At 41.3% G+C, this 24,071-nt stretch overlaps 1 protein-coding gene across 1 annotated transcript in view; it reads left to right on the top strand.

The window, feature by feature from the left end:
- Window positions 1–1,388: 1,388 nt before the first annotated feature.
- The window catches only part of KIZ (kizuna centrosomal protein), a 116,135-nt gene continuing 93,452 nt past the window's right edge, over window positions 1,389–24,071 (top strand). Inside the window, exons 1-4 of the mRNA XM_056862274.1 lie at window positions 1,389–1,474; window positions 16,742–16,804; window positions 21,186–21,348; window positions 22,773–22,862. Coding sequence (XP_056718252.1) covers window positions 1,389–1,474; window positions 16,742–16,804; window positions 21,186–21,348; window positions 22,773–22,862 — 402 coding nt within the window. The remainder of the gene's footprint in view (window positions 1,475–16,741; window positions 16,805–21,185; window positions 21,349–22,772; window positions 22,863–24,071) is intronic.

Raw genomic sequence — 24,071 nt, 5'->3', positions numbered from 1 at the left:
GTCTTGGAATTTTCTTTCCTGACGTTTCGCCAGCAACTGTGGCAGGCATCTTCAGAGTAGTAACACTGAAGGACAGTGTCTCTCAGTGTCAAGGGTGTAGGAAGAGTAATATATAGTCAGAAAGGGGTTGGGTTTGAGCTGAGTATTGTCCTGCAAAAGTATTGTCCTGTAAGTATCAAGATAATGTGCTAATGAGGGTATGGTATGTTAATATGGAACCATTGTATCCTGAAGTGATCTGTTAATGTGTGTAATCCAAAACTAATCTGTATGGCTATTGTTGAATGTTGTCTTTGTCTGGAGGTTTTTCAGGGCAGGAAGCCAAGCCTTATTCATTCTTAAACTCTCCTCTTTTCTGTTAGAGTTGTGCTGATGTTTATGAATTTCAATGGCTTCTCTGTGCAATCTGACAAAATAGTTGGTAGAATTGTCCAGTCTTTCAGTGTCTTGGAATAAGACCCTGTGTCCTGTTTGTGTCAGTCCATGTTCAGCCACTGCTGATTTCTCAGGTTGGCCAAGTCTGCAGTATCTTTCATGTTCTTTTATCCTTGTTTGTATGCTGCGTTTTGTGGTCCCGATGTAAACTTCTCCACAGCTGCAAGGTATACGATATACTCCTGCAGAGGTGAGGGGGGTCTCTTTTGTCTTTTGCTGATCGTAGCATTTGTTGTATTTTCTTGGTGGGTTTAAACACTGTTTGTAGGTTATGTTTTTTCAAAAGTTTCTCCATCCTATCAGTGACTCCTTTAATAAATGGCAAGAATACCTTTCCTATGGGAGACTGTTTTTCTTGAGTTTTCTGATTTTTGTTTGGTTTAATGGCCCTTCTGATTTCATTCTTGGAGTAGCCGTTTGCTAGCAGTGCGTGATTTAGATGGTTAGTTTCTTCCTTGAGAAACTGTGGTTCACAGATCCGTCTTGCACGGTCCATTAATGTTTTGATTATTCCTCTGAGTCAGCAGCTGCAAGTAAACTGTTTTCTTGAAATAACGATCTTCGGTCTCTCTCTCCCCCCACGAACCCTAGTTTGACACACACACACACACACACACACACACACACACACACACACACACACACACACACACACACACACACGCCGCCCATTTAAAATGCAACGCAACTTCCTGCCGAAGAGCCAGCCAAGGCCCGCATTCCCTTCCACGCGCCAGCCTCCAGAAAGGGGCGGGGTCAGTGAGGGGGGGAAAAGAAGGGCGGGCTCCTCCTTGCGAATGGATTGGTTGGCTGGCGAGGAGGCGAGGAGGCGGGAGGGCCGCGATGCATGTCGGGAGCCGGCCTTGTCACTTAGAGACGCCTAAAAAAAAGTAAACAAGGGCGGGCGGAGGAGGTCGCGTTCGGCGCCGGTCCGGCCACACAGGTGAAAGAACATGTGCGGGGCCTCGAGCCCATCCGGCGACGGCGTCTCCGGCTACGACGAGCAGCTCCGTCGGATCCAGGTGCAGCTGCGGGACAGGTGAGGCGGCCGCGCGGTTTAGTCACTCCCCCCCGGGGGGGGGGGAAATGGTACCTCCCACCTTGGTCGTCTTCCTACCTCTCCCCGCTTCAGGTTGGCGCAGTCCAGAGCGGCCCGTGCGGCCGGGAGGGGCGTGGCCTGGCTTTCCTGTTGCTGGGCGACGGGCCAGGCGCGGGCCCGGATCCGCTCCCGGCCGGGTTGCGCAGCGCCGCGCGGGATTGAGTGGACTGGCGCAGTTTGCGCTGGCGGAGATGCGGAGCCTGCGGTTAGCAGAACGTTAGGACAGTTGGCGCATGTGGGCAAACCTCTTCTGTGAGGTGATTGGGATTGATGCACAGGTGGCTTTTTTTTCAAGGCTAACGGATTCACTGCTACTGGAGAAAGGTGGGGAAGGGAATCTTTTTCTCCTTTACGTTGGGCTGTAAGGAAACGGCTTTCCCCAAGCGGTTAATAGGGCAAATGCTGGTGGCTCTTAGCAAAGTCTGGAAGCAAGTGCATAACATTGGTTATTGGCTGTGTAAGATAGGAAACGTTGTGCTAATGAACAAAACCACGGTGTTAAAATCTGATGAAGCCCAGTTGTGCAGCGCATGGATTCGGTACAGTCAACGATGGACTCCCATCCTTGTTTTTTTGGGATCAAAACTTTCCAGTTGAGACAGCAAAGAGTGGGATTTTAAGTTGGGTGAGAACTAAATATAAAAACATGGCTTGGGTTTTTGTAAATAAGAATGAGGTAGCAAAGTAGAATTTCTGGGTTGGGCTGTATTAGGAGTGATGGAGTTTTGATATGGAAATGAAGTGTTGTTATTAACACAATTCGCATCCCACCTTTCTGCCCTTACAAGGGCCACCAAAGGGGCTACAATTTAAAACATGCATGATAAAATTACATTATAAAACCATTACAATCAACCTCCTCCCAAACATAAATCGTTAAAACAATTTTTAAAACATTTTAAACAGTTAAAATACATACAAAACATAAGAACGTTGGTTAGAAAGGATGGAGAGAGTTCCAGAGCTTTGGTGCCATGCCCAAGAAGGCCCTCTCCTTGGTTTCCACCAAACTGATCTCAGAAGGTGGAGGTACTGGAAGCAAGGCCTTTGAATATGACCAGAATGATTGGGCAGGTTCATAAGAGATTAGAGGTTCTTTCAAGTATGTTGGTCCCAAACCATATAGAGTTTTGAAGGTCAAGACTGGCACCTTGCATTGTGTTCAGAAACAAATTGGAAGCCAGTGTGGATGAGCCATGACTGGAGTGATATGGTCCCTATGACCCATTCCAGTCAACATCCTGGCTGCAGTGTTCTGTACCAACTGATGTTTCTGAACAGTTCTCAAGGACAGCCCTGCATAGAGTGCATTGCAGTAGTCTAATCTAACCAGATCATGCATCACAGTGGCCAGAGGTTTTCTGTTCAGGAAAGGCCTCAGCTGGCTAACCAGTTGAAGCTGGTAAAAGGTACTCCTGGACACATCTGCCCACTGCTTACCCAGCAGTAGGCCTGGGTCCAAGAGCACCCCCAGTCTATGGACCTGTTCCTTCAAGGGGAATGCAACCCCATCCAGGGTCAGACCTTCCACCCACTAGTAGCACTTTCATCTTGTTGGGATTAAGCTTTAGTTTATAAGCCCGCAACCATCCAAAACTGAAACCTTGTGGAACCCCCAAAGGGTAAAGGCCAAGGGGTAGAGCAGCAGCCCCCCAGCACCACACTCTGAAACCCACCCTCCAGGTAGGACCAGAACCACCACAGAATGTTGTCTATGAATCCCAGTCTAAATAGGAGGACCAGAAAGATACCATGATCAATGGTATTGAAAGCCTCTGAGAGGCCCAGGAGAATCAATAGAGTTGCACTCCCTCTGTCCATCTCCTGGTGCAAGTGATCCACCAAGGTGACCAAAGCTGTTTCAGTCCCATAATGAGGCCTAAACCCAGACTGGAAGAGGTCTTAACAATTTCCCTCATCAAAGAAAGCTTGCAGTTCTCCAGCTACTACCCGCTTAATCACCTTACTCAAGAATGGAACATTTGAGACTGGTTGATAACTATTGAAATCTCCTGGGTCAAGGTTGGGCTTCTTTAGAAGTGGACACACTACTGCCTGTTTCAAGGCTGGGGTGACCACCCCCTCTCTTAAGAAAGCATTAATTACCTCTCAAACCCAGTCAGCAATGCCCTCCTCCGGGCATATTTAAGTAACCAGGAAGGACAAGGGTCATACAAGCAGGTGGTAGACCTCAAACTTTCAAGGATCCTGTCTACATCTTCAGACTGAATAAGCTGAAAAGTATCCCACACAATCGGACAAATCAGCACCCTGGCACCATCTGACCCCGTCACTGCTAAAATACAGTGCAATGCGAGAGATTTTATCTGCAAAGTGCTGAGCAAAACGATCACAGAAGGCCACCAAGCAGTTCCCCTCCTCTTGCAAGCCGGATCCCTAACGATCTCTGACCACCCAGAATAGCTCCATTGGCCTACACTGTGCAGATGGAATGGTGGTGAGAAACTGTTGTACTCTGTGACAGTGACAGTGACAAAGAAACATTTGAAAATGAGCTCTTGCTCGTTTCTTATCAGATTTGTCCTGAGTCTCTCTCCAGTGTTGTTCTACCTGTCTCCCTTGTCTTTTCATCACCTGCAGCCCTTCAGTAAACCAAGGGGCTACGTGGGCTCTAACACCTCAGAGAGGGTGCCTGGGAACAATCTTGTCAGCATATTCTAGATATCTGAAGCATGACCTTTATCTTTCATTACATTAAAATGTGATATATATCTATATTACCATCAAGTGACATCTGACTTATGGTGACCCTTTGATGTAGTTTCCAAGGCAAGAGACGTTCAGAGGTGGTTTGCTATTGCCTACCTCTGCATCACCACCCTGGTATTCCTTGGGGCTCTCCCATCCAAATACTGACCAAGGCTGTTCCTGCTTAGCTTCTGAGATTGGGCTAGCCTGGGCTATGCAGGTGCTTAATAGCACCACTATTACATCACAATTTTGGTATGTATGGTTGGCATCCATTTTAATGATTGAGTTGGATGTGTGAACAAATATGCGAAGGGGTGCAATTAGCGAGTGTTATACTGTCCTGTAACACAGTGATTCTTCAGGGATTGTTGCAAGAATGTAAAATTGGCATAGATTTTGTGAAAGCATAAGAAGAGCCCTACTGGATAAGACCAGTGGTCTGTGTAGTCCAGTATGCTGTCTCACATAGTGGCCAACCAGTTGCCCTAGAGGAGGAGGAGGAGGAGAAGGCCTACAAACATGGCATAGAATTAAAGGTCTTCCCCTGATATTGTCTCCTTGTACTGGCATTCGGAGACTGACTAGATGTGGATGTTCCTTTTAGTCATCATAACTAGTAACCTGATATTGACTTATCCTGCTTGATTCTGTCTAATCCCCTTTGGAAGCTATCTATGCCAGTGGCTGTCACTATGTCTACTGGCAGTGAATCCCACAATTTAGTAATCGAGTAAAGATATATGTCCTTTTGTCCATCCTGGATCTCTTGCCTATCAACTTCATTGGGTACCCTCAAATTCTAGTATTTTGGGAGAGGAAAAATTCTCTCTATCCACTTTCTCTAGCACACACATAATTCTATAAAGATCTAGTGTGCCCCCTTAGTCACCTTTTTTTCCTTAACTGAAAAGTCCCAAACTCTTTATTCTTTCCTCACAGGAAAAGTGTTCCAATCCCATAATCATCTTGGTTGTCCTCTTCTGTACTCTTTCTAGCTCTGAAATTTCCTTTTTTAGATACAGTGATCAGAACTGTACACAATGTTCCAAAGGAGGCCACACCATAGATCCATTGGCTGTTTTATTTTAAATTCATTTTCTAATAATCCCCAGCACAGAGTTTGCCTTTTTTCTCTACCAACCGCCCACTGAGTCAGCATGAAGGTGTTTGTTACAGTTGCAAGATCTCTTCCCCCTTCAACATATGTTTAATGTTAGGACTTTTTATTCTAACGTGCATCACTTTATGCTTAATCACATTGTTGACCATTCACCCAAATTATGGGTTCATCATCCTGAAGGTTTTCACAATCCATGTTGGTTCTCACCATACTGAGATTGTTGGTTCTCACCGTACTGAAATTGTTTCTACAATGCTCAACGTGGTGTGGTGGTTAAATGCGGCGAACTCAAATCTGGAGACCCTGGTTTGATTCCCCACTCCTCCACATGAATGGTCACAGTTCTCTCCGAACTTTCTCAGCCCCACCTACCTTACAAGTTGTCTGTTGTGGGGAGATGAAGGGAAGGTGATTGTAAGCCGATTTGAGACTCCTTTTGGTAGAGATAATTGGGGTATAAAAACCAATTCTTCTCTTCCTCCTCCTCCCTCTTTCTTCCTCCTTCTTTTCTCCTTCCTCTTTCTTATTTATGAACAAATTAAATGGCTCTGCTCCCAATACATCCTTGAAAGTGAGACCCCTCTATTGTATTAGTTGTCTATTTATTCATACTCTCTGCTTCTTGTCACTAAAAGCATATTTAAACTTATGCTTTGGCTTAATTTTCTGTAGAAGCTTTTTAAATGCCTTGGCTGTTAGTGCTGCATTGTTTAGTCATTTACAATGAATGATTAAAACACCTGTGGTTGACCAAAACTTTACCTTGTGGTACTCTGGCTTGCAGCGAGCCAAATTCACATTTACTGTCAATCAGAAGAGCCACATGACTGTTATGCTCTGTGCACCCTTCCCCAAACACACAAATAATATGTGACATAGCTATTATAGTAAATGGTTGGTTACAATCTGTTTAATTACCAGAATACCTCTGAGAATGTAGGGGTTGTCTCTTTTCAATCTGATGAACTTTAGGTAGCCCTTGTGGTGTAGAGCCAGCATGGTGGCTCTACAACACAAAGTCCAGCCTGGTGTAGTGCTAGCATGATATAGTGGTTAAGAGTGATGGTTTGGAGTGGTGGACTCAGATCTGGAGAACCAGGTTCGATTCCCCACATGAGCAGCGGAGGCTAATCTGGTGAACTGGATTTGTTTCCCCACTCCTCCACATGAAGCCAGCTGGGTGACATTGGGCTAGTCACACGGTCTCAGCCCCACCTACCTCACAGGGTGTCTGTTGTGGGGAGGGGGAGGGAAAGTGATTGTAAGCCGGTTTGAGTCTTCCTTATTTTTGCTGTATTTGCTGGTCATGGACCGTAATAAATACCTTTGACTTTTAGTCTTCCTTAAGTGGTAGAGAAAGTCGACATATAAAAACCAACTCTTCTTCTTCTTGTGTATATGGAGTGAGGGGAAGGGCTTTCCTCTCTGCCTTCTCCTTCTCTGCGTGAGACAGCAGGTTGGGCAAGAGAGAGAGGCCTCCGTGGCTGAGAGAAGGGAGCAAGCTGGCTGTGGAGGAAGGAGCGTACCATCACTGCCATCCCACTGTGGCCAGCTTGCTTTTTTATTGTGTGGGTGCCGTGGTGATGGTGGTTTTACTCCCTCTTGTCTGTGGCCAGCTGGTTCTCCTCCTGGCAGAGTGTGGAGGCTGCAGAGGAGAGGGGATTGTTGAAGAGGACTGACCCTTCACTTCCATCCCTGGAATGAGGCTCACAGCTCAGGAAGGCAGGCTTGCAACTTCCCTACCCTTCAGTCCCTGCAGCATTTCAAAGTGGGAACAACTGACCAGCCACAAGCCCTACTGGGAAATATCTCTGCCTGCTTTCCTGTAACGTGGGCCAGGTGCTGACTGGGGAGCAGGGCTCTGAAGGGCTGCCTGGGTGTCACTGCTGTACCTGATTAAATGGTTAATGGATGTTATTATCAAATTATTTATTTTAATTTCAAGTACTTACAAAAAGTTTAAGTAAGCTTTTCTTTCATTTTTGAAATAAGATATTGAAATGCTTTAAAATAAAATCCAAATTTAAACCAACACATAAAAGCAAAGTTTTCTGTAATAATATTTTAAAACTGAATGAATGACTGTGAAACAATGAATGGCCCAGTATGAAACACATTAAATTAAATGTGTTTTCTATATATGGAAGGACTCAAGAAGAAAAAAAAAATCTTTGTAATAAAGTTAACTTCAATAATTTAAACATGTCTTTTACCTTAATAATTAAGTCTATTAACAATGGTCTAGGATTCGATCTCCAAGTCTTTGCAAAAGTCAGTCTTGCCGCAGTCAAAAGATATTAAACAATAACTTGATAGGAGATGCTTAGTTCAGAAGTGCAAATTCAGTTGTATTATCCACTTTAAAGAGAGCCAGCTTGGTATAGCGGTTAAGGTGTCGGACTAGGATCTGGGAAACCCAGGTTTGAATCCCTAGTCTGCCATGGAAACCTGCTGGGTGACCTTGGGCCAGTCACACACACTCAGCCTCAACCTTGGCAGGTATTTGCATGGGAGACCTCCAAAGAATACCAGGGACGTGAGGCGGAGGCAGGCAATGGCAAACCACTTCTGAACATCTCTTGCCTTGAAAACCCTACGGGGTTGTCATAAGCCAGTTGTGACTTGACGGCAACACACGCACACATCCACTTTAAACTGAAATGCTAGTGTCAAGAATCTTATAATTTTACATCAAAAAACTTTCACTCTGAAATTTTCTGATGAGAGCAGACTATAAATTTGGTCATGCTGACAATGGCCAGACAGTTATTTGTGGGGCTGCCAGTTCACCATTTGCGTTTTAGGAGACTGGGGACACACTATCTGCAGTGGACCTAGTTTACTAGTCCTGGAGTAAAATGTTGTGGCCAGCAATCATCCAGTGACTAATCTGCCCTTTCTGGACACGATAATTGAGAGAATGTGGTGGGGTAACTTTCCCTTCTATGGCTAAAAACAAAACTCAATCCCCATGGTCTTCTTCCCCTGACCTTAAATGACAACTATGAATCCAAATGGCAGAAGGCCGTGAAAAGTAAGTTGGAGAGTTTGGGTCTCTCCCCCCAGGCTTTGCTGAAGGTGGGTAGAGATCAAGCAAAGAAAATTATAATTCAGAGAGTAAATAATATTGAACGGCAGTCTGACCTGATGAGGGTACCCGCATTTATGTCTGCCCCTATGACTAGATACATCCCAGCCCCAGCTGCATACCTTTCCATCCTTGAAATCCACACCCACAGAAGGGCTTTCACTTTAGCTAGGCGTTCAGCTCTACCCTGTGCGGTTTTACAGGGGAGGTATAACAAGCCCAAGAGCAGAGAGATTCTGTCCATGCAACTCTGGGGAAATAGAAACATTGGAACATATGTTTCTCAGATGCTCATTCTACAAGGCTGCCCGCACTAAGTTCACCTGGTCCTTGTTTGAGAAAATTTTGGGCTATTCTGAAAAAACTTCTGATTAGGAAGCTCCTCTCAGATGAAATTCCCCAACAAATTAGTGAGGTCGCCAAATTCTGCACAGCAATTTATAAACTTCATCAAAGTTTAGTAAAATTAAGTTCAAAAAAAACAACAACGAAAAACGAAGCTAATTTTTTTTCTGAATTGTTGGCAAAATGTTTATTTCCTACCTAATTTGTAAAACATTTTAACTATATATATCCTTTTAAATTAACATGACACAACTTTTAAACAATATCAATGTATCTGCGGTAACATTGTTGTTATGTTCTAAATTTTTATTGGCGTAATTCCGCAATAAATGTTTCTGTCTGTTCTGGTGGGGTAACTTCAGTTCTTCCTGGATGATGCATCTATTCTAGAACACTTGCTGGTTTCAGACCAAGGCAAAGGGACAGAGATGGAGTTGGTGCCTTTAGTTAATGATCACTGTTTGAATGTAGAGAATGGCTGTGTTGGATTTCCATGGGGGTGTGTATATGACATTTACTTCCGATGGCTTAAAAATATCTGGAAATTTTATATTTCTAAGCCTGTACTGTATGCTGATTCATTGGGTCACAATGATGCAGATCGGTAACTCTTCAAAATCAATCACGCTATGGCATTTCTTCTTCTTCCTCCATAGCACCTGTTCCTCCAGGGAGAGATTAATGGGGTTTGAGTTGTTTGACACCTTTCTTGACATTTGGGGCCAAGATCCTGTAAAACCATTCTGACAGATACCATGGTGCACCCCTTTATGTTCAGCTGCGTTTGCCTCCAAGTGACCAACATTTGGGCATTTTCATGGATGAGCATTTTAGTCTATAAACTAGAGCATGCAAAATTGTTCTGAAACTTTTTCCACGTTGAGAATATTTTTTTAAAAAATCAATTGAAAAAGAAGCGTAGAGAAGAGTGTCAAAAGAGATTCCCTTCATTTTGTCATTCCAGAAAATATGAATACAGTAAATGTCTATCAGCTAAGACTGAATTCATTCTTAACAGGGTTAAACAGGCACTATGAATGTGGAGATAAAGCAGGTAGGATACTTATGTGGAAAATTAAAATGCTCTCATTAAACAGTGTAATAATGTAATTTCTTGCCTATTACTGGAAGATGGGTGTTTCTTTCTTGAGTTTGGAGACATCTACAGCTAGTTTAGAAATTGCATGTATTCTTTCATTGATTGGATAGGCTGATCCTGTGGTCCCTGTATGCTGGTGGACACTATAAATGTGCTAACATGGGTGTAATGTAATCACAAGCCTGTACTGTATGCTTAGCCCTTAAGTCAACAGCAGAACTGCAGAAGCTAATGTAGCAACATTAACAGACTAGCTGACTGTATCCCTGGGAACTCCTGACCCATGACTCTGATGTTCATTGGCACTACCCACGCATAGGAAGCACCAAAAAATACATGATGATGGCTGACCACCTGAGTACATTCGCATTCTTCATACACAATGCGCAACTGGGCATCCAGAAAGAAACCACAGTAATCTCCTTCAGTGTTGGCTGCCATGATCAGAAGGCCTACGCAGGGAACAGTGCCTCTAAGTAGACACAGCACACAGCTGTCAGCATTACTGCCTCTATAAGGGGAGGCAGCTGCTAGCAGGGAGGAGGGCCATCTGCACAAGGAAAAATGGAGCGTCCAACAGCAAACTCTTCAGGCAGCACTTTGAGCCGTCTATTGTGGGAAATGGCAGTGCAACCTAACATGAAAGAGGTGGGAAGATATATAATGTGGGCTTGACAAGGCAAAGCTCTTGTGTGCCTTTTGGTCACCATCATGGCAGCAAGAACTAGATAAAGAAAGGACCTGGAATCCTGTTAAGCTGCTCCAGATTTTTGAGCCCTGACCCCAGCCTGATGGAACTCTCTGCCAAATGAGACCTGGGCCTTGTGGGACCTGGCTCAGTTCTGTAGGGCCTGTAAGACGGAGATGTTCCACTTGGCCTATGATTGAGTGTATCAACAATTTCATAGCAGCTAGCCTTCCTTTCCTTCCATTCCCTCTTTCCACCCTTGTTTTCCTTTTCCCTCCCTTTCCTTGCTGGACCCTATTGAATCAGATTGATAGATTCTATGCTTCCCTTCTTGTTTCATAGGTCTTCCACTATTACACCCTAGGACAAATCTCATCCTATTAAAGAATGATTCCCCACCACCCTATTTTTAACTTGGCATAATGAAGGAATGATCATTAGGGCACCATTTTAGCTAATTTAAAATTTTAATGGTTTTTAATATATATATATATATAATTGTTTGTTTCTTAATTTGTTGACTGTTGTATATTATGTTTGTTGTTAGCCGCCCTGAGCCTGGCTTGTGCCAGGAAAAAGCGGGGTAGTAATCTAATAAAATAAATCTGAACTCTCCTATCTTGGGACACAATTCCTTTAAACCTGAATGTGCCATGATTGGCTTCAGGGGTTGTTAGAATCCTCTCTGTTGTGGCTTTGGGTCCAGAAAGGGTTGGGGTGTGTGTGAGTGGGCAGTCCTTTGGGGCTGTTCATTGATACCAGTGGGAATGTTGAAAAAGTATGCCACTCTTGGGCATAGGACTGACCCCTGCTTCCAGAATGGGACTGCTGCTCCTCTACTAGGCAACTCTGCCCAGTTTCTCCCATTTCACTGCCAGAGTCTCATCAGTATGATTTGGTGGTGGCTTCCCAACAGTGCAACAGTATTACAAAACTGGTATAACTTTATTTTGACTGCTGTAGTGTTGTGTTCCAATGTAGGAAGAGCAAGCACCATCTTTTTCTGTTGGCACAATACCTGAAACAAGATCACAGTTCCACCATACTTTCTTGGAGAAATGCAGGGGTCACCTTGAAACGTGCTGACAGCTGAGTGTGTGGAAGAAAATATATCAGTGTGAAAGATCAAAGAAGCAATTGAACCACTTCCTTCAGGGAAATCTTCAGGGGGAGATGGCTTTTACAGGCTTCTACAAAGCAGAGTTCTACAAGGTTGTCAAGAATCTGCTAGTGCCAGTTTTCTTAGATGTGAACAATGGAATGTTTGTTTAAAGGTATTCTGTCCCAAGACAGGAGTTCAGATGTGTTTTATGCCTAGCAGATCTGCAGCTGACAATAGCATCTGATTTGACAGGTAATATGTACTTCTATTATCTGCCGTGAAAGGGTACTAAGGTATCACCAGCATCTAAGCATCTTATATTTAGTTTTCTCATATTGATATTCTGCTCCAGTTATACATAGAAACTCAAAATTGGTTGTGATTTAAAAACAACTTCATTTTAACAAACTCATTTTAACCAACTCAGATTTGCCGTTGAGCATGTACTCTGCAAGGAGACAAAACTAATATTGATATTTCTGATTAGTGTACTGCTGATTGTATTGATTTTTGTTTTGTTTTTGTGTATTTAATTTTTTTTTTACTTCTAAAGATTTTTATACTAGACTTTGAGTCATTCATTCATCAGTTTGGGAGCCTGGTGGTGGGGAAATATGTGTACATCAATAAAATAATGATATGTTTTTGAAATGCATCATCTGTTGTGTTCATGCTGTTTGTTTTTAGATGTACATGGGGAAAAAATCTTAGGTATTCAACTTCCCCCTCCTGATGTTGGAAGTGGTCATTTGAAAATGCAGTTGAACTATCTGGATCCTGTGCTAAATCTCCTTATGGATATAGCAAGCGTTATTAAAGGCAATTATGTGAAGTTTTAAGAGGTTGGGCAGATTTTTCTTTTCCACTGCTTTGAGGCCTCATGATGTTTAGGAAAAAATGAATGATTTTAGAAAAGTATCTACATATTTTAGAATACAGCACATACTTGCTCAGATCACACTTCATGACTTTTTCTGTTGTGTGCCTGCTTCTGTGTCATGGAAAAGAAACTGGTCCACAAGTTACAAGGCCTTAAGTTAGAGGACCCCACACAATCAAGAAATAAGCTAATGTCTGAAAGCTAAGAAGCTTCGTTTTGTGCAGTTTCTGGTATTCAGGCATCAACAAAGATCAAGTTTGGAATCAAAACTTACCCATCTTGGAAGAAAAAATTGAGAGAAGCTCCAGGATCCTTAAAGTTCTTAAATGACATTGTAGTGATTCATGCTGACTATTGGGGATGTAGTTACTATGTTATTTACTGTGTATTATGACACATGGCTGTAAGAGCATAATAGGCCAAGAGACTTGAAATAACTGTATAGAGGCCAAGATCATAAATGGCTACTAGGCAGAAGGTTCAGCTTCCTGACAATGGCGCAGTTATACTTTTGAACACTTTGTGAGTGAGTTTGCATACTTGCAGGGTCCTCCAGACTTTGGTTGTGCTTAGTAGCCAGTCTTTGTCTCCACTAGCCAGTGATGATCAGCTTTCTCGTTTCTGCTCCACGGGCACAATCAGAGTGCTGTGGCTGAACTGCTTCCTGGCAGGGGGAGCTTGGAAGGGGAGGAGAGGTGGGCAGTATGTATTTATAGGCATTCTTGCACAGGCTAAACACAAATAAAACAGAGGAAAGCAATAGCAATTCTTAACCTTGTTAAACCCTAATTTTAGTAATACAAGGTGGGTAATAAAAAGATTAAAGCATCTGCTTCCTTATAGACTGAACCAAAGCACACAATTTGGCCACCTTAAGAGTGGTTTCATTAAGGCAATCTGCAGGAAGAATGGATATATGAAGTTCATTAGATCTGCCTGGACCCTTGAATAAATTGGTGTAATATATATGGAATGAATATCCTTATAAAATGAATAGTGAAGTAACATGTGTTAAATGGGTTCAAGCCTTGGTCAGTTGTCAAAAACACAAACGTTGGGAATAATAGATATTTAAATATTTGCCTTGCAGCATTGCCGAGGGTGGACTGTTGAAATGGGTCAAGGTAAAGGTTCTGCAGTTTTAGGAAATTCTAAAGCATTGATGTAATTCACTGAAACAGAATTTTGGCCGTGATTCCCTACCACTGGATAAGAGTGGATCTGGGCTCTACTAACTTGAGCTATATCCCAGATTCTTAGTTTGATTGTTTCTTTAGCTCCTAAAATGGCATATAACAGGAGAAGTAAGACCATAAGGTTGTGATTGCTTCTCAAAGGCTTCCGCCCAGCCTAAACAAAAATTATCTAAGAGTATTAAAGGAGCTAATCCAAAAGGATTCAAGTTTCACTTAAGCTAAAAGCATGCCACTTGGTATCAATTGCATTCTTCTTGTGTAACCATTCTCAACCCTGTTCTTAGAAGGGCATCAGAAACACAGTGTGGGACAGCAAATTTAGATCTGAGAAATTTAAATTGAACTGCCTCCAGGAAATGGAAGTCTTTATAGAGGCGGATGATCTATGTGCCATACTGGAGTTGAAGTATCACCTTACCCTCTATTCTTTATGTTAGTGTTGGCTGATCTTGGTTAGTAATAAATGAATTGATTGCTTGGCATTCTTTCTTTCCATAGTGTAAACTTGTGTCTTCCAAGTGCAGGAGTCAGCCTGGTGCCATTTTGAAAGATGTACATTCTACTTAATGGTCCTGACACACACAAAAGATCCACTTACTACTGTGTGGTGGAATGTAGTAGGGGCAGTCTGTGCTGCTTGTCAAAATTAAATTTATAGGCACCAGTAGCAACTTGGAGGCTTTTTTCATAGATTCCTGAATGCTGGTTTCTTGAAAGTTCTAATCCTTGTGGCTGATGGAGGTAGTGGAGTAAATGGAACTGTTGGTGTGACCCAGAACTGCTGTAATGGTTTGAGATTAAAGTAGACCTTGCATTTTGAAGTCTTTTCCTCTGTTCTTAATCACTTAGCTGTTCCCAAAGCATGTTTTCTTAACCCTAAAATAGCACCCATGCGGTCTCAAAAGGGGGCGCTCCAAATTAGGCTTTGCTCCCAATAAATTAAAAATAAAGAAGTCTCTTATGGGGTAAAGTGACCCCTCACGTTCCCTCTTTTCTACTCCATCAAAGACCCTGTTTTGAGGCTATGAGGGGTTTCCCTTTTAGAAGGGTATATCTAAAATCTGGAGCAAGTAGTGAGAGAGAGAAGAGAGGGTGCAGAGAGAACCACTTCACCCCTTGCTGTTTGAGCCCAGCCAAACGTGTCCTTTCATAGCATGTGGAACAGATCTGTAGTTCACGTATCAAGCATTAAATATTTTTCACTGAACTGTATATTTATATATGTCTTAATTATCATTAGAGACTATGCTGTATAGGTTATTATGAATAGATATAATATTAAACAGTAGATGTGATATGAAGAAATATGTTTTTAATGATAGCATGGCCGCTGGTATTAATATTTTAAGTCAACTTAATTTTAAATAAGATAAATAATTAGAACAAATATAGGCTGGTAAGCAACTGTTGATACATCTGTTTAATTAAAGAAGTAAGCGTTTGTGCAGATTTAAATAATAATATTAGATGACAAAGAATGTATTAGGACCGCTCTATTGTTTATTTGAGGAGGATCTTGTTATAGACATGAAGTATGAGGAGTGTGTGTTGTATGAAAATTGCATGTGTTTTATTAAAAAATAACAATTTTAAGAAAAAATATTTTTCATTGAATTGGAAGCTGCAAGGATTCCCTGGCTCACTAACAAAGGGAGATTGCATCTTGGGAGGTGTTTTATGAAAGGCAAATCTTTTTTTCACCCTGTATTTAATACCTGTTTTGGTTTAACATGATATATTCTGCTATGTTGGAGTTAACTCTGCTCTACAAAGCGCTTTCATTGCTACCTTAAAGTTAGCAGGGAGATATTATGCTTTTTCCATTCTGTTCATTGCTTGGGGAACCACCTTGCAAGTAGTAAGGTGAAAAATGAGTCTTGGGAGAGAGTGATGGCCTGGAGCTGTTAAGTATCATAGGTGGCTTATGTGCCCCTCCCCCCAAGTGGTGATGGTGGTGGGGTCACAGCTTGGTACACTCACCCCGCTTTACCTCTTCCTCTCCCCAAGCTCTGCCATCCCTTATCTCTACGATTTGCAAATAAACTTGATTGAAATGTTAAATGGGCAAAGGATAGTCAAAGCATTTAAATATCTGTTGAAAGTCTCCAAAGCAAAGTATTCCTAATTATAGTGAATCCACAAAGGGAAATAGCTATGTGAATCACTGGGGGTTACCGCACTTGTATTCCCAGCGATGTATTAAGAGTTTGAAAATGTTATAAAAAATACTGTTCGCACTTTCTATGTATTCCTAGCGATGTATTAAGAGTTTGAAAACTTTATAAAAAATACTGTTCGCACTTTGTTTGGCCCCTTTAGCTGTGAAGACGTCTTCCAGCCATTTATAAGCTGTGGTATCCAAAAACCCTTTTAAAGCGATGTTTTTTATAACGTTTTCAAACTCTTAATACATCGCTGGGAACACAAAATGCGGTAACCCCCACTGGCCTGTTTGTAAAGTTTGCTCCAGATCAGAGAGACTGAGCACAATACAAGCATTGGAAGCACATTAAGGATGCTATAGAAGGGCTTCGGAAAAGGCAGCCTATCCTCTTCTGTGCTTCAGGGCCCATGCTTTAGGGTGACTTTTTTTTGTTTTGTTAAAACTCACTTATAAACATTAGATGTATTTTGTGCATGTGTGTGCATACACGTGCATAATAGTGGGGAAGAGAATACGATCCAGTCATGCAGTCAGATATTACCAATGACCAACATTGAGTTTACATGTGGGACTCCCCCCGTGGTGATTCTGAATTATGCATACTCCCCCCCCCCCAGTATCTGCTGGTGGCAGGAAAGTGTGTCATGTATGGGTGAGTTCCTCCGCTGATTCTAATGCAATTCAACCAGTAAAAAGTTCTTGGTGTTTTGGGGTACCTAAAAGGAAATAAATGTTGCACACCTCATATTTATTCTAGAGCAGTTTATACAGTTCTATTTATACACTAACTTGACTGTTCTGTACTTTTTTCAGTGAAACAAAGAGGATGGAATTGGAAAGAAAAATGCTGGAATATAGCAAATCTGATGTCTGCTTGTAAGTGCATTTTAAACAGAATTTGTATTGCATTATTTTAATTAACAGCTAATTCTGGTCATAAATGTAACTTGGATATATGACCTCTTAGATCTCTGCAGTAGTTTAAAAAACTACTAATTTGTTACAATGCTGATCACCAGACATAGTATGTATTGTGATACTGTACCTTAATTTAAGTAGGTTAAAAATACTTTGTGGAAAAGCTTGCAACTTGTATTGAAAGTTGGAACATAACAGGGAAGAGGGACCAGGAAGGAAACAGAAGGATTATTTTTTCATAATGGGAAAGATATAATGGAAACTGGACCCAGCCTGAAATTTTATTTGCAGGTAGCAGTTTAAAGCTGGGGATAGGAGATGCAGTGCAGAACAGCTAGAACCTCAGTACAGGTGACCCAGTATGTTTATTTAATTGTCTTATTTAATTGTATGTTTATTTAATTTAGTTTGATTTCAGAATGCTTAAAAAAAGAAATGCCTAGTGCTTGTTTGCAGTCACTGGGCAGAGCTCTGGAAGGCAGGAGAAGCAGGTTTATGTCTTGCTGACGCCTTGAGGAGAATATGCCTGCCTGCTTTTCTTTGCATCTCCACAAGCACCTCATTGCAAAATTACTTTTTGGTGGCATAAGCTTTATATATTGTGTTATGATAAATTGTTAGCTTTATAGGTGCTGTAGGATCTATTAATATGCTAGCATTGCTATCCCTCTAGAATGAGTCTTGTGATTTTGTGTGTGTGAATTTAGGATTGAGGAGTAGCGAGAATCTTGGGAAATCCTGGTCAATTCTAGGGAGAGGTCTTTCTTTCCTCCTGTGTGGATTTTTGTGGTTTATTTTTTGTACGTCAGTTTTAATGGTAGGGAGTATTATACAGTGGAATAGTTTGCAGAGTTGTTCCAGTTTAAGCCCTTGGATTTCAGTGGTGTAGTAACTCTGTGTAGGACTGCGCTGTTAAGTACACTGTTAGCTCTTCATTGAAATTATGGGATTTAACATTTATTAATTAGAGCAAAATTGTGCTTACTGAATCAAGGGGTGGGTGGTGGTAGAATCTATTGTGTGTGTTCATAGCTTGAAGTGGAAATCTGGTAATGATTTAAATTGCTCAGTAAAAAACTTTATCTCCTAATGAAGAGTAAAATAAGTATTACTGTAAAGTTGTTTATCTTTGTTAAAATAATTATTTTATCAAAAAAAGAAAACATAGCAGCTGCCATTTGGCCCTTAATGATTTCTGACAATAGAATTCTGTTTAAAATGTGAGGTATCAAGAGAATTGTTTCCTATAAAGAAATAAACAAATTCCTGCACTAGAATACTATGTGGGAGAGGTGAGAAGATGTTTTCAGTTTTGGAAAATCTTCAGGTTTTTTACATATGTTCAAAACTGAGGATTGGCAGTTGAATATTCCACCAGATAGGGATATTGGCTAGCTTTCCTCTTTTTCCCCACCTGTTGTATAACCATGCATTTCTATTTATTTATTTTATTTAAAACATTTATATGCTACCTTTTCACCCGGTCAGGTCCCCAAAGGCAGTGAACATGAAAACATTTGGACGATTAAAAACAACATAATTCAGTAAAAACACATAAACATACAGCACCAGAACCAGGGAGGAGGCAATAACTGTTATTGGAGGTATGCCCAATGAAACAAAAAAATCTCCCCCCATTGGTGGAACACCCAGATAGAAGGAGACAGATGAATCTCCCTGGGAAGGGAATTCTGAAGTTTTGGTGCCACAACCAAGACAGCCTTTTCTCTGGTCACCACCTCTTTGCCTCAGATGGCAGGGGCAACTGAACCAGGGCCACCAAAGATGTGGACAGAATGGAGCTGGTGCAGAGGAGAGCAACGAGGATGATTAGGGGTCTGGAGACCAAGTCTTATGAGAAAAGGCTGAGGGAGTTGGGAATGTTTAGTCTGGAGAAGAAGAAGTTGAGGGAGGGACATGATTGCTCTCTTTAAATATTTGAAGGGCAGTCACTTAGAGGAGAGCAGGGAGCTGTTCCTGCTGGCAGCAGAGGATAGGACTCGCAATAATAGGTTTAAATTACTGGTGGGAAAGTATCAGCTGGATATTAGGATAAATGTTTTTACAGTAATATTTGTTCAGCAGTGAAATTGGCTACCTAGGGAGGTGGTGAGCTCCCCCTCAATGGTAGTGTTCAAGCAGTGGCTGGCCAAACACTTGTCAGGGATGCTCTAGCCTGATCCTGCATTGAGCAGGGGGTTGGACACATCATCTGGCTGGGTCATTTCCCCATTCCAGAGGACTACCAGGGCATTGACAGGAGTGCTGACTGTACCAGCAGGAAAATCCCCTAATGCCATCCGAAAACCTATTAGATCCATCAAGCTATGGGAGCGGATCATCTCAATGGAACAAAAATGCATAGCCTCATCCTCCCTCATGTGTAAAAATGGTGGTCCACATGCTTCTCATACAGGAAGCAGGATTCTCCAGTCCACTGCAGCTTGTCACATCCAGGGTTTGAAATTTAGCCACAGTCTTTTTGGCTTGTGCCCTTTGGCTCACACCTCAACCTAAGAGCCTGTTTAAATAGGCCAGGTACCTGTGGAAGGCCCTGTCCTGGATAGCCCAGGCTAGTCTGATCTCGTCAGATCTCAGAAGCTAAACAGGGTCGACCCTGGCAAGTATTTGGATGGGAGATGTCCAAGGAATACCAGGGTTGTGACACGGAGGCAGGCAATGACAAACCACCTCTGGATGTCTTTTTCCTTGAAAACCCCACCAGGGGTTGCCATAAGTCAGATGTGACTTGATGGCAAAAAACAACAACCCTGTGGAAGAGCCAAAAGCTCCAGTGAGTCAGCAGATTCAAGGGCCAGGTGGTAAAAGCGGGTAGTTCCCCAGAAGCCCTCTGGGGCAGTGATCAGTTCTGCCTTTAGCCATTACCTTTATTACTCTACTCAATGAAGCCACAACATTTTGGACATCAGTGTGATTACACTGAAAAATCTGCTTATCTGTGATTATTAGTTTATTTGTGAGTCTGCATTTAGAATGGGCATTCAAGTCAGTACTATAAATATTTCATTTCTCCCCTGAATATTTATTTTTTTTGTGTGGAGGGGGAGAAGAACAAAAAATCAAGCTTTTCTCCTATGCCCCAAGAAATATCAGGAAATTGTATATATGTTGATAGGAAAGGGGGACTTCTTTGAGTGAGAAACAGTATTAGCATCAGGCAGAATGGCAGAATTCGTGCAATTTTATATTTCCTTGCTTTTAAAATTCTCCCAGCCTGTGTTCATGTAATATTAGTGTGTTGCCTACAGTGGCAGGTATCTGTTCTCTCCCCCTTTTTAAAACATAAAATTATAAATGTATATGAAATTTACCCAAAAACCTAGGGTAAAGCAAAGGTGAAACTTTTCACCAATAGTAAATATTGCCAGGAAACTGAGAATATTTCCTACATCTTTACAAATTCATTCATTCCAGATATGGAACAAGTGTTGCTGTATTTAAATGGATGAAGGAGAATCTTTTCAGAAAGTACAAATAGCTTGAGAGTTTTGTCATTAATAGAATTAAAATTGGTAATCCCCTTCTAAAAATGCAAAATATTGGAAAACAGTAACGAATAATCCAGCCAAAATTAAGCATTTTAAGGTTCCATTGAGTTCACTGAGAAGATTTAACTTAGAAGTGTTTAATTTTGGCCGGATCATGCCCATGGTTTTCTAAGGAAGACTGCCAGGTTTTTGTTCAAATCTATGAACCATTGGAAGGATGGTGCTCTGTCATCTTTTTGTTTGGGGGGGGGGAGAGTTCTTAATGATAATAGGATATTGTTATGCAATTACCTTGTTTACAATGCCTTAGAAATTCTCAGAGCCCCAATCCAGCTGATGTAGGAGCAGTTCCCTTATTACACTATACAAGAGGTGCTCTAGAAGATGAGTAATTTGAATGGCACAGAGACTGAGGGATGGGTGCGGATATGCGTGGCATATATGGACCTCCTCTTCCTTGTAACAGCCATTTTAACTGCCACTGACTGTGTGCTTATAGGTGGCTGATGGGAAAATGTTGGGGTTGCATTGGGAGACCTTCATGCTTGTATTTGGAGTGAACTGGGTCCTTAATTTATTTTAAAAATCCATTTAAAGAACTGTCGCCTTGAACAGGTTGTTGAGGAAAATCATATATTTCTGTTTTTAAACTGAAAAGGACTAAAAGATTTCTGTATTGGCATTCTTCATTTACAGATTTTCAAAGGGTGACAGAATTTCTGTCAGAAACTGTGGACAGTAAACTATCTTTTGAAAATAACATGATAGAGTTCAGAGCCGTGTAGCTTTTTGCAGCTATGACTTTTTTGTGTGTGTTTGTCCTTTTGTAGATCGAAGCAGAAACACACGAAGCTTAAAAAATACTTAAAAGAAATATGTGAACGTCAGAAAAAATCTCTACTCCGAAACCAAGATTTATTGAAGGAATTTGATTGTATCGAAGCTCATATTAGAAAGTTTGCTTCAAGTTCAGAGTCTCTTCAAAAGCTAAAGGTACTATGTTCTGTACTGTAATAAATATCAACAATAACATTGATAAAACCAGACTGTGCTGGGAATTGTTGTATCAGTCAATCCTGATACCTTTTTTAGAATAATTGGTTGGCTTCGGTGTAACAAATGCAGTCATCCACGTCCTGTGATGAGTGTGCCCTCACAGTTCTGGGAATGAGGGAAGATTGAGAGCGCAAAGGACTTTGAACAGTCTGCCTACCCTGTTGCAGTTCCACTTGCCAAGTATCTGGCACCTTGGTTCTACAACCAATTAAATTGGCCTTAAAATAATAAAGAGAGCTTGGGTAAAATATCTCTTGGTGTATCATTAAAATTCCTTGTGATGTCTTTTCTCTGTGTGGTATCTGATTTTTAATTTTAGAGGCTGTTGAAGCATTCTAGAAAGGCCTTAATGGATGTTTGCCCTGCTGTGCTCTTTATTTTCCCTTGATTTGTTTCATTTTCTAGTGTGGTATAAGAAGCATTTGTTTGACTGGTGGATTGTCTTACTGTGGATGTAGCTATGTTGCCCTTCTGTGTTGGTTTTGCTGAAATTCATTTTGATGTTGAATTCAGTGTTCAGCTTTTCGTAAATGCTTAGCTCTGGCATAATCTTCACTTGAAAGAAATTTTCAAGGGCAGCTGGTTGCATTTATTTCATCCGAAGTCATAAACTCTAATGAAATTGTCTGGTCAGAATTTGCGTGCAGTCAGTAGACACTGAAGGTGGTCAAAAATCTCCCCCTTAGATAGTATGTAACCACCTAACATAGAAAGATCGTTATGTCCGAAGTGGCAAAGAGCCAGTGTGGTCTAGTTCTTTGGGTATTGGGCTGGGGTCTGGGAGACCCAGGTTCGAATCCCCACTCTGCCATAAATACACACTGTATTACCCTGGGCCAGCCACAGTCTGCCTAATCAACCCTCAGGGTGGTTGCTGTGAAGATAAAACGGAGAAGGGAAGAGCAATGTTGTAAGCTGCTCTGAGTCCATGGTGGAAAAAAGTGGGGTGTGAATATCAAAATAAATACATGAACTGGCACATGGTTGTTCATACATGAAGCATAAAATGGTTTAATATTGTAAATGCTATTTTAATGGGTTTTGCATGAGAGATGTTTGAATTTTTGAGCTGTTATGATACTTGCATATGAAAATTAAAACTTCCCCTCTATTCAATGTGTGTGTGTACTGCTAAATATTTCTGTTACTATATACTGTGGTATGTATTTATAATTGTTTATATTGATGTGTGGGTGGGGTTCAGCCGAATCCAGGCATTTTGCAATTCCACTGATCTCAGTGGGAGAATGTAATAATTTTTCTTCACCCGAGCTGGTATCCCTAGGATGTCTACCAGATCACAAGATAGGTAAACAAAACTGGTTTGTTTAATCTTAATTTATAATCTCTCTCTCTATTAGGCAGAGTATGAAAGACAAGTTAAGAGTCATCTGGCACTTCAGAAAAATAGTACGTTAAAAGATGATGGGAAAGATAATGTTAAACAGCTGGTAAGTGTAAAAAAAATTTTTTTTTTAAACGGTAAGCTACATCCAACTAAAGTTAAACATTTAAGTCCCATTGATCTGGAGGGGGAAATTAAGCACACGTTGAAGTCTCTGCCATTGAAATCAATGGGTCTTAAAAGTGCTTAGCTCTGGCTGGACTCTACCCATAATCTTTATTAATGAGGAGCTTTTAGTGATTTTTATTTTATTCAGCTTTGTTTCAAACTTCCTTGCAAAACTCTGCTAAACTCTGGTTCCGTATATCATTCAGTTTAAACTGCACAACCCTGTTGGAAAAGCAATAGTGTAATTATTCACCGTGTAATTAGGAAACAGTAAGAAGCCCCCTTTGCTCTCTGTTTGTCTTGCGGGTCTTGTTCTAAACTCAGAAAAGTGTGGCAGCAGTCTCTAAACTTAAAGCATGAACATGTAGCATTTATAATTTCGTACATTTTGACCTTCCCTCCACCTCCAGAAGATGTGTGCGCGCACACACACAAGCTGAAAAAAGATTGCATATCTAAACCACAGACAAAGGCTGACAAGGAATACTTAAATATATTCTGCTATATATCTGCAGTAATGCAGGCTTCTAATCCCTCCTCCTATCTCCATATAAATGATACAGTTCAAGACCAGAGCTGTTTTTCTTCCCTAAAAGCAGGAAAGCTCTTTTAGATGAAATGTCTAAAAACATCTTGTAATAACTTGGAGCATGCTGGCAAGAGTAGTCACTTGTGACTATATGTGAAACCCCCTCAGCTAGTCGATATTGTAATAAGCCAGAATGGGGAGCATCTCTTCATTATTCAGAAAAGCCAACAGCATGCTTGTCCCTTAGGCTAGAGCATTCATTAAGGAAAGCTTACTGGCGGAAAGCTGGAAACAGATGATAACAGGATATGATTTTCATATTTAATGCATTCCTTGGAAGAGTATGTGTGTTGCAGATTGATAGAAGAATCAACTGCTACTTTACTAAAAGACTTTCTAGTTTGCCCTATAGCTACCGATGGAATCATTCAGCCAAGAAATTAACTTTTTCTCCTTTTACCTGCTTTATGTATCAGCTAAGCAGGCTGTCTTGCTGCCAGTAAATGTTATTATGCATTTAACTGTTTGGTATTTAAGACTCTTATCAGAAAAGAAACAGAGGCAACACTATTTTGTGCGTGTGCGTGCGTGGATGTTGTTGTGTTTTTTTAATAGTAG

The sequence above is a fragment of the Euleptes europaea genome, chromosome 17, assembly GCF_029931775.1.
Source record: "Euleptes europaea isolate rEulEur1 chromosome 17, rEulEur1.hap1, whole genome shotgun sequence".
NCBI lineage: Eukaryota > Metazoa > Chordata > Lepidosauria > Squamata > Sphaerodactylidae > Euleptes > Euleptes europaea.
Note: the sequence above shows the minus strand (reverse complement) of the source record. Positions and strands in the feature narration are given on the sequence as shown.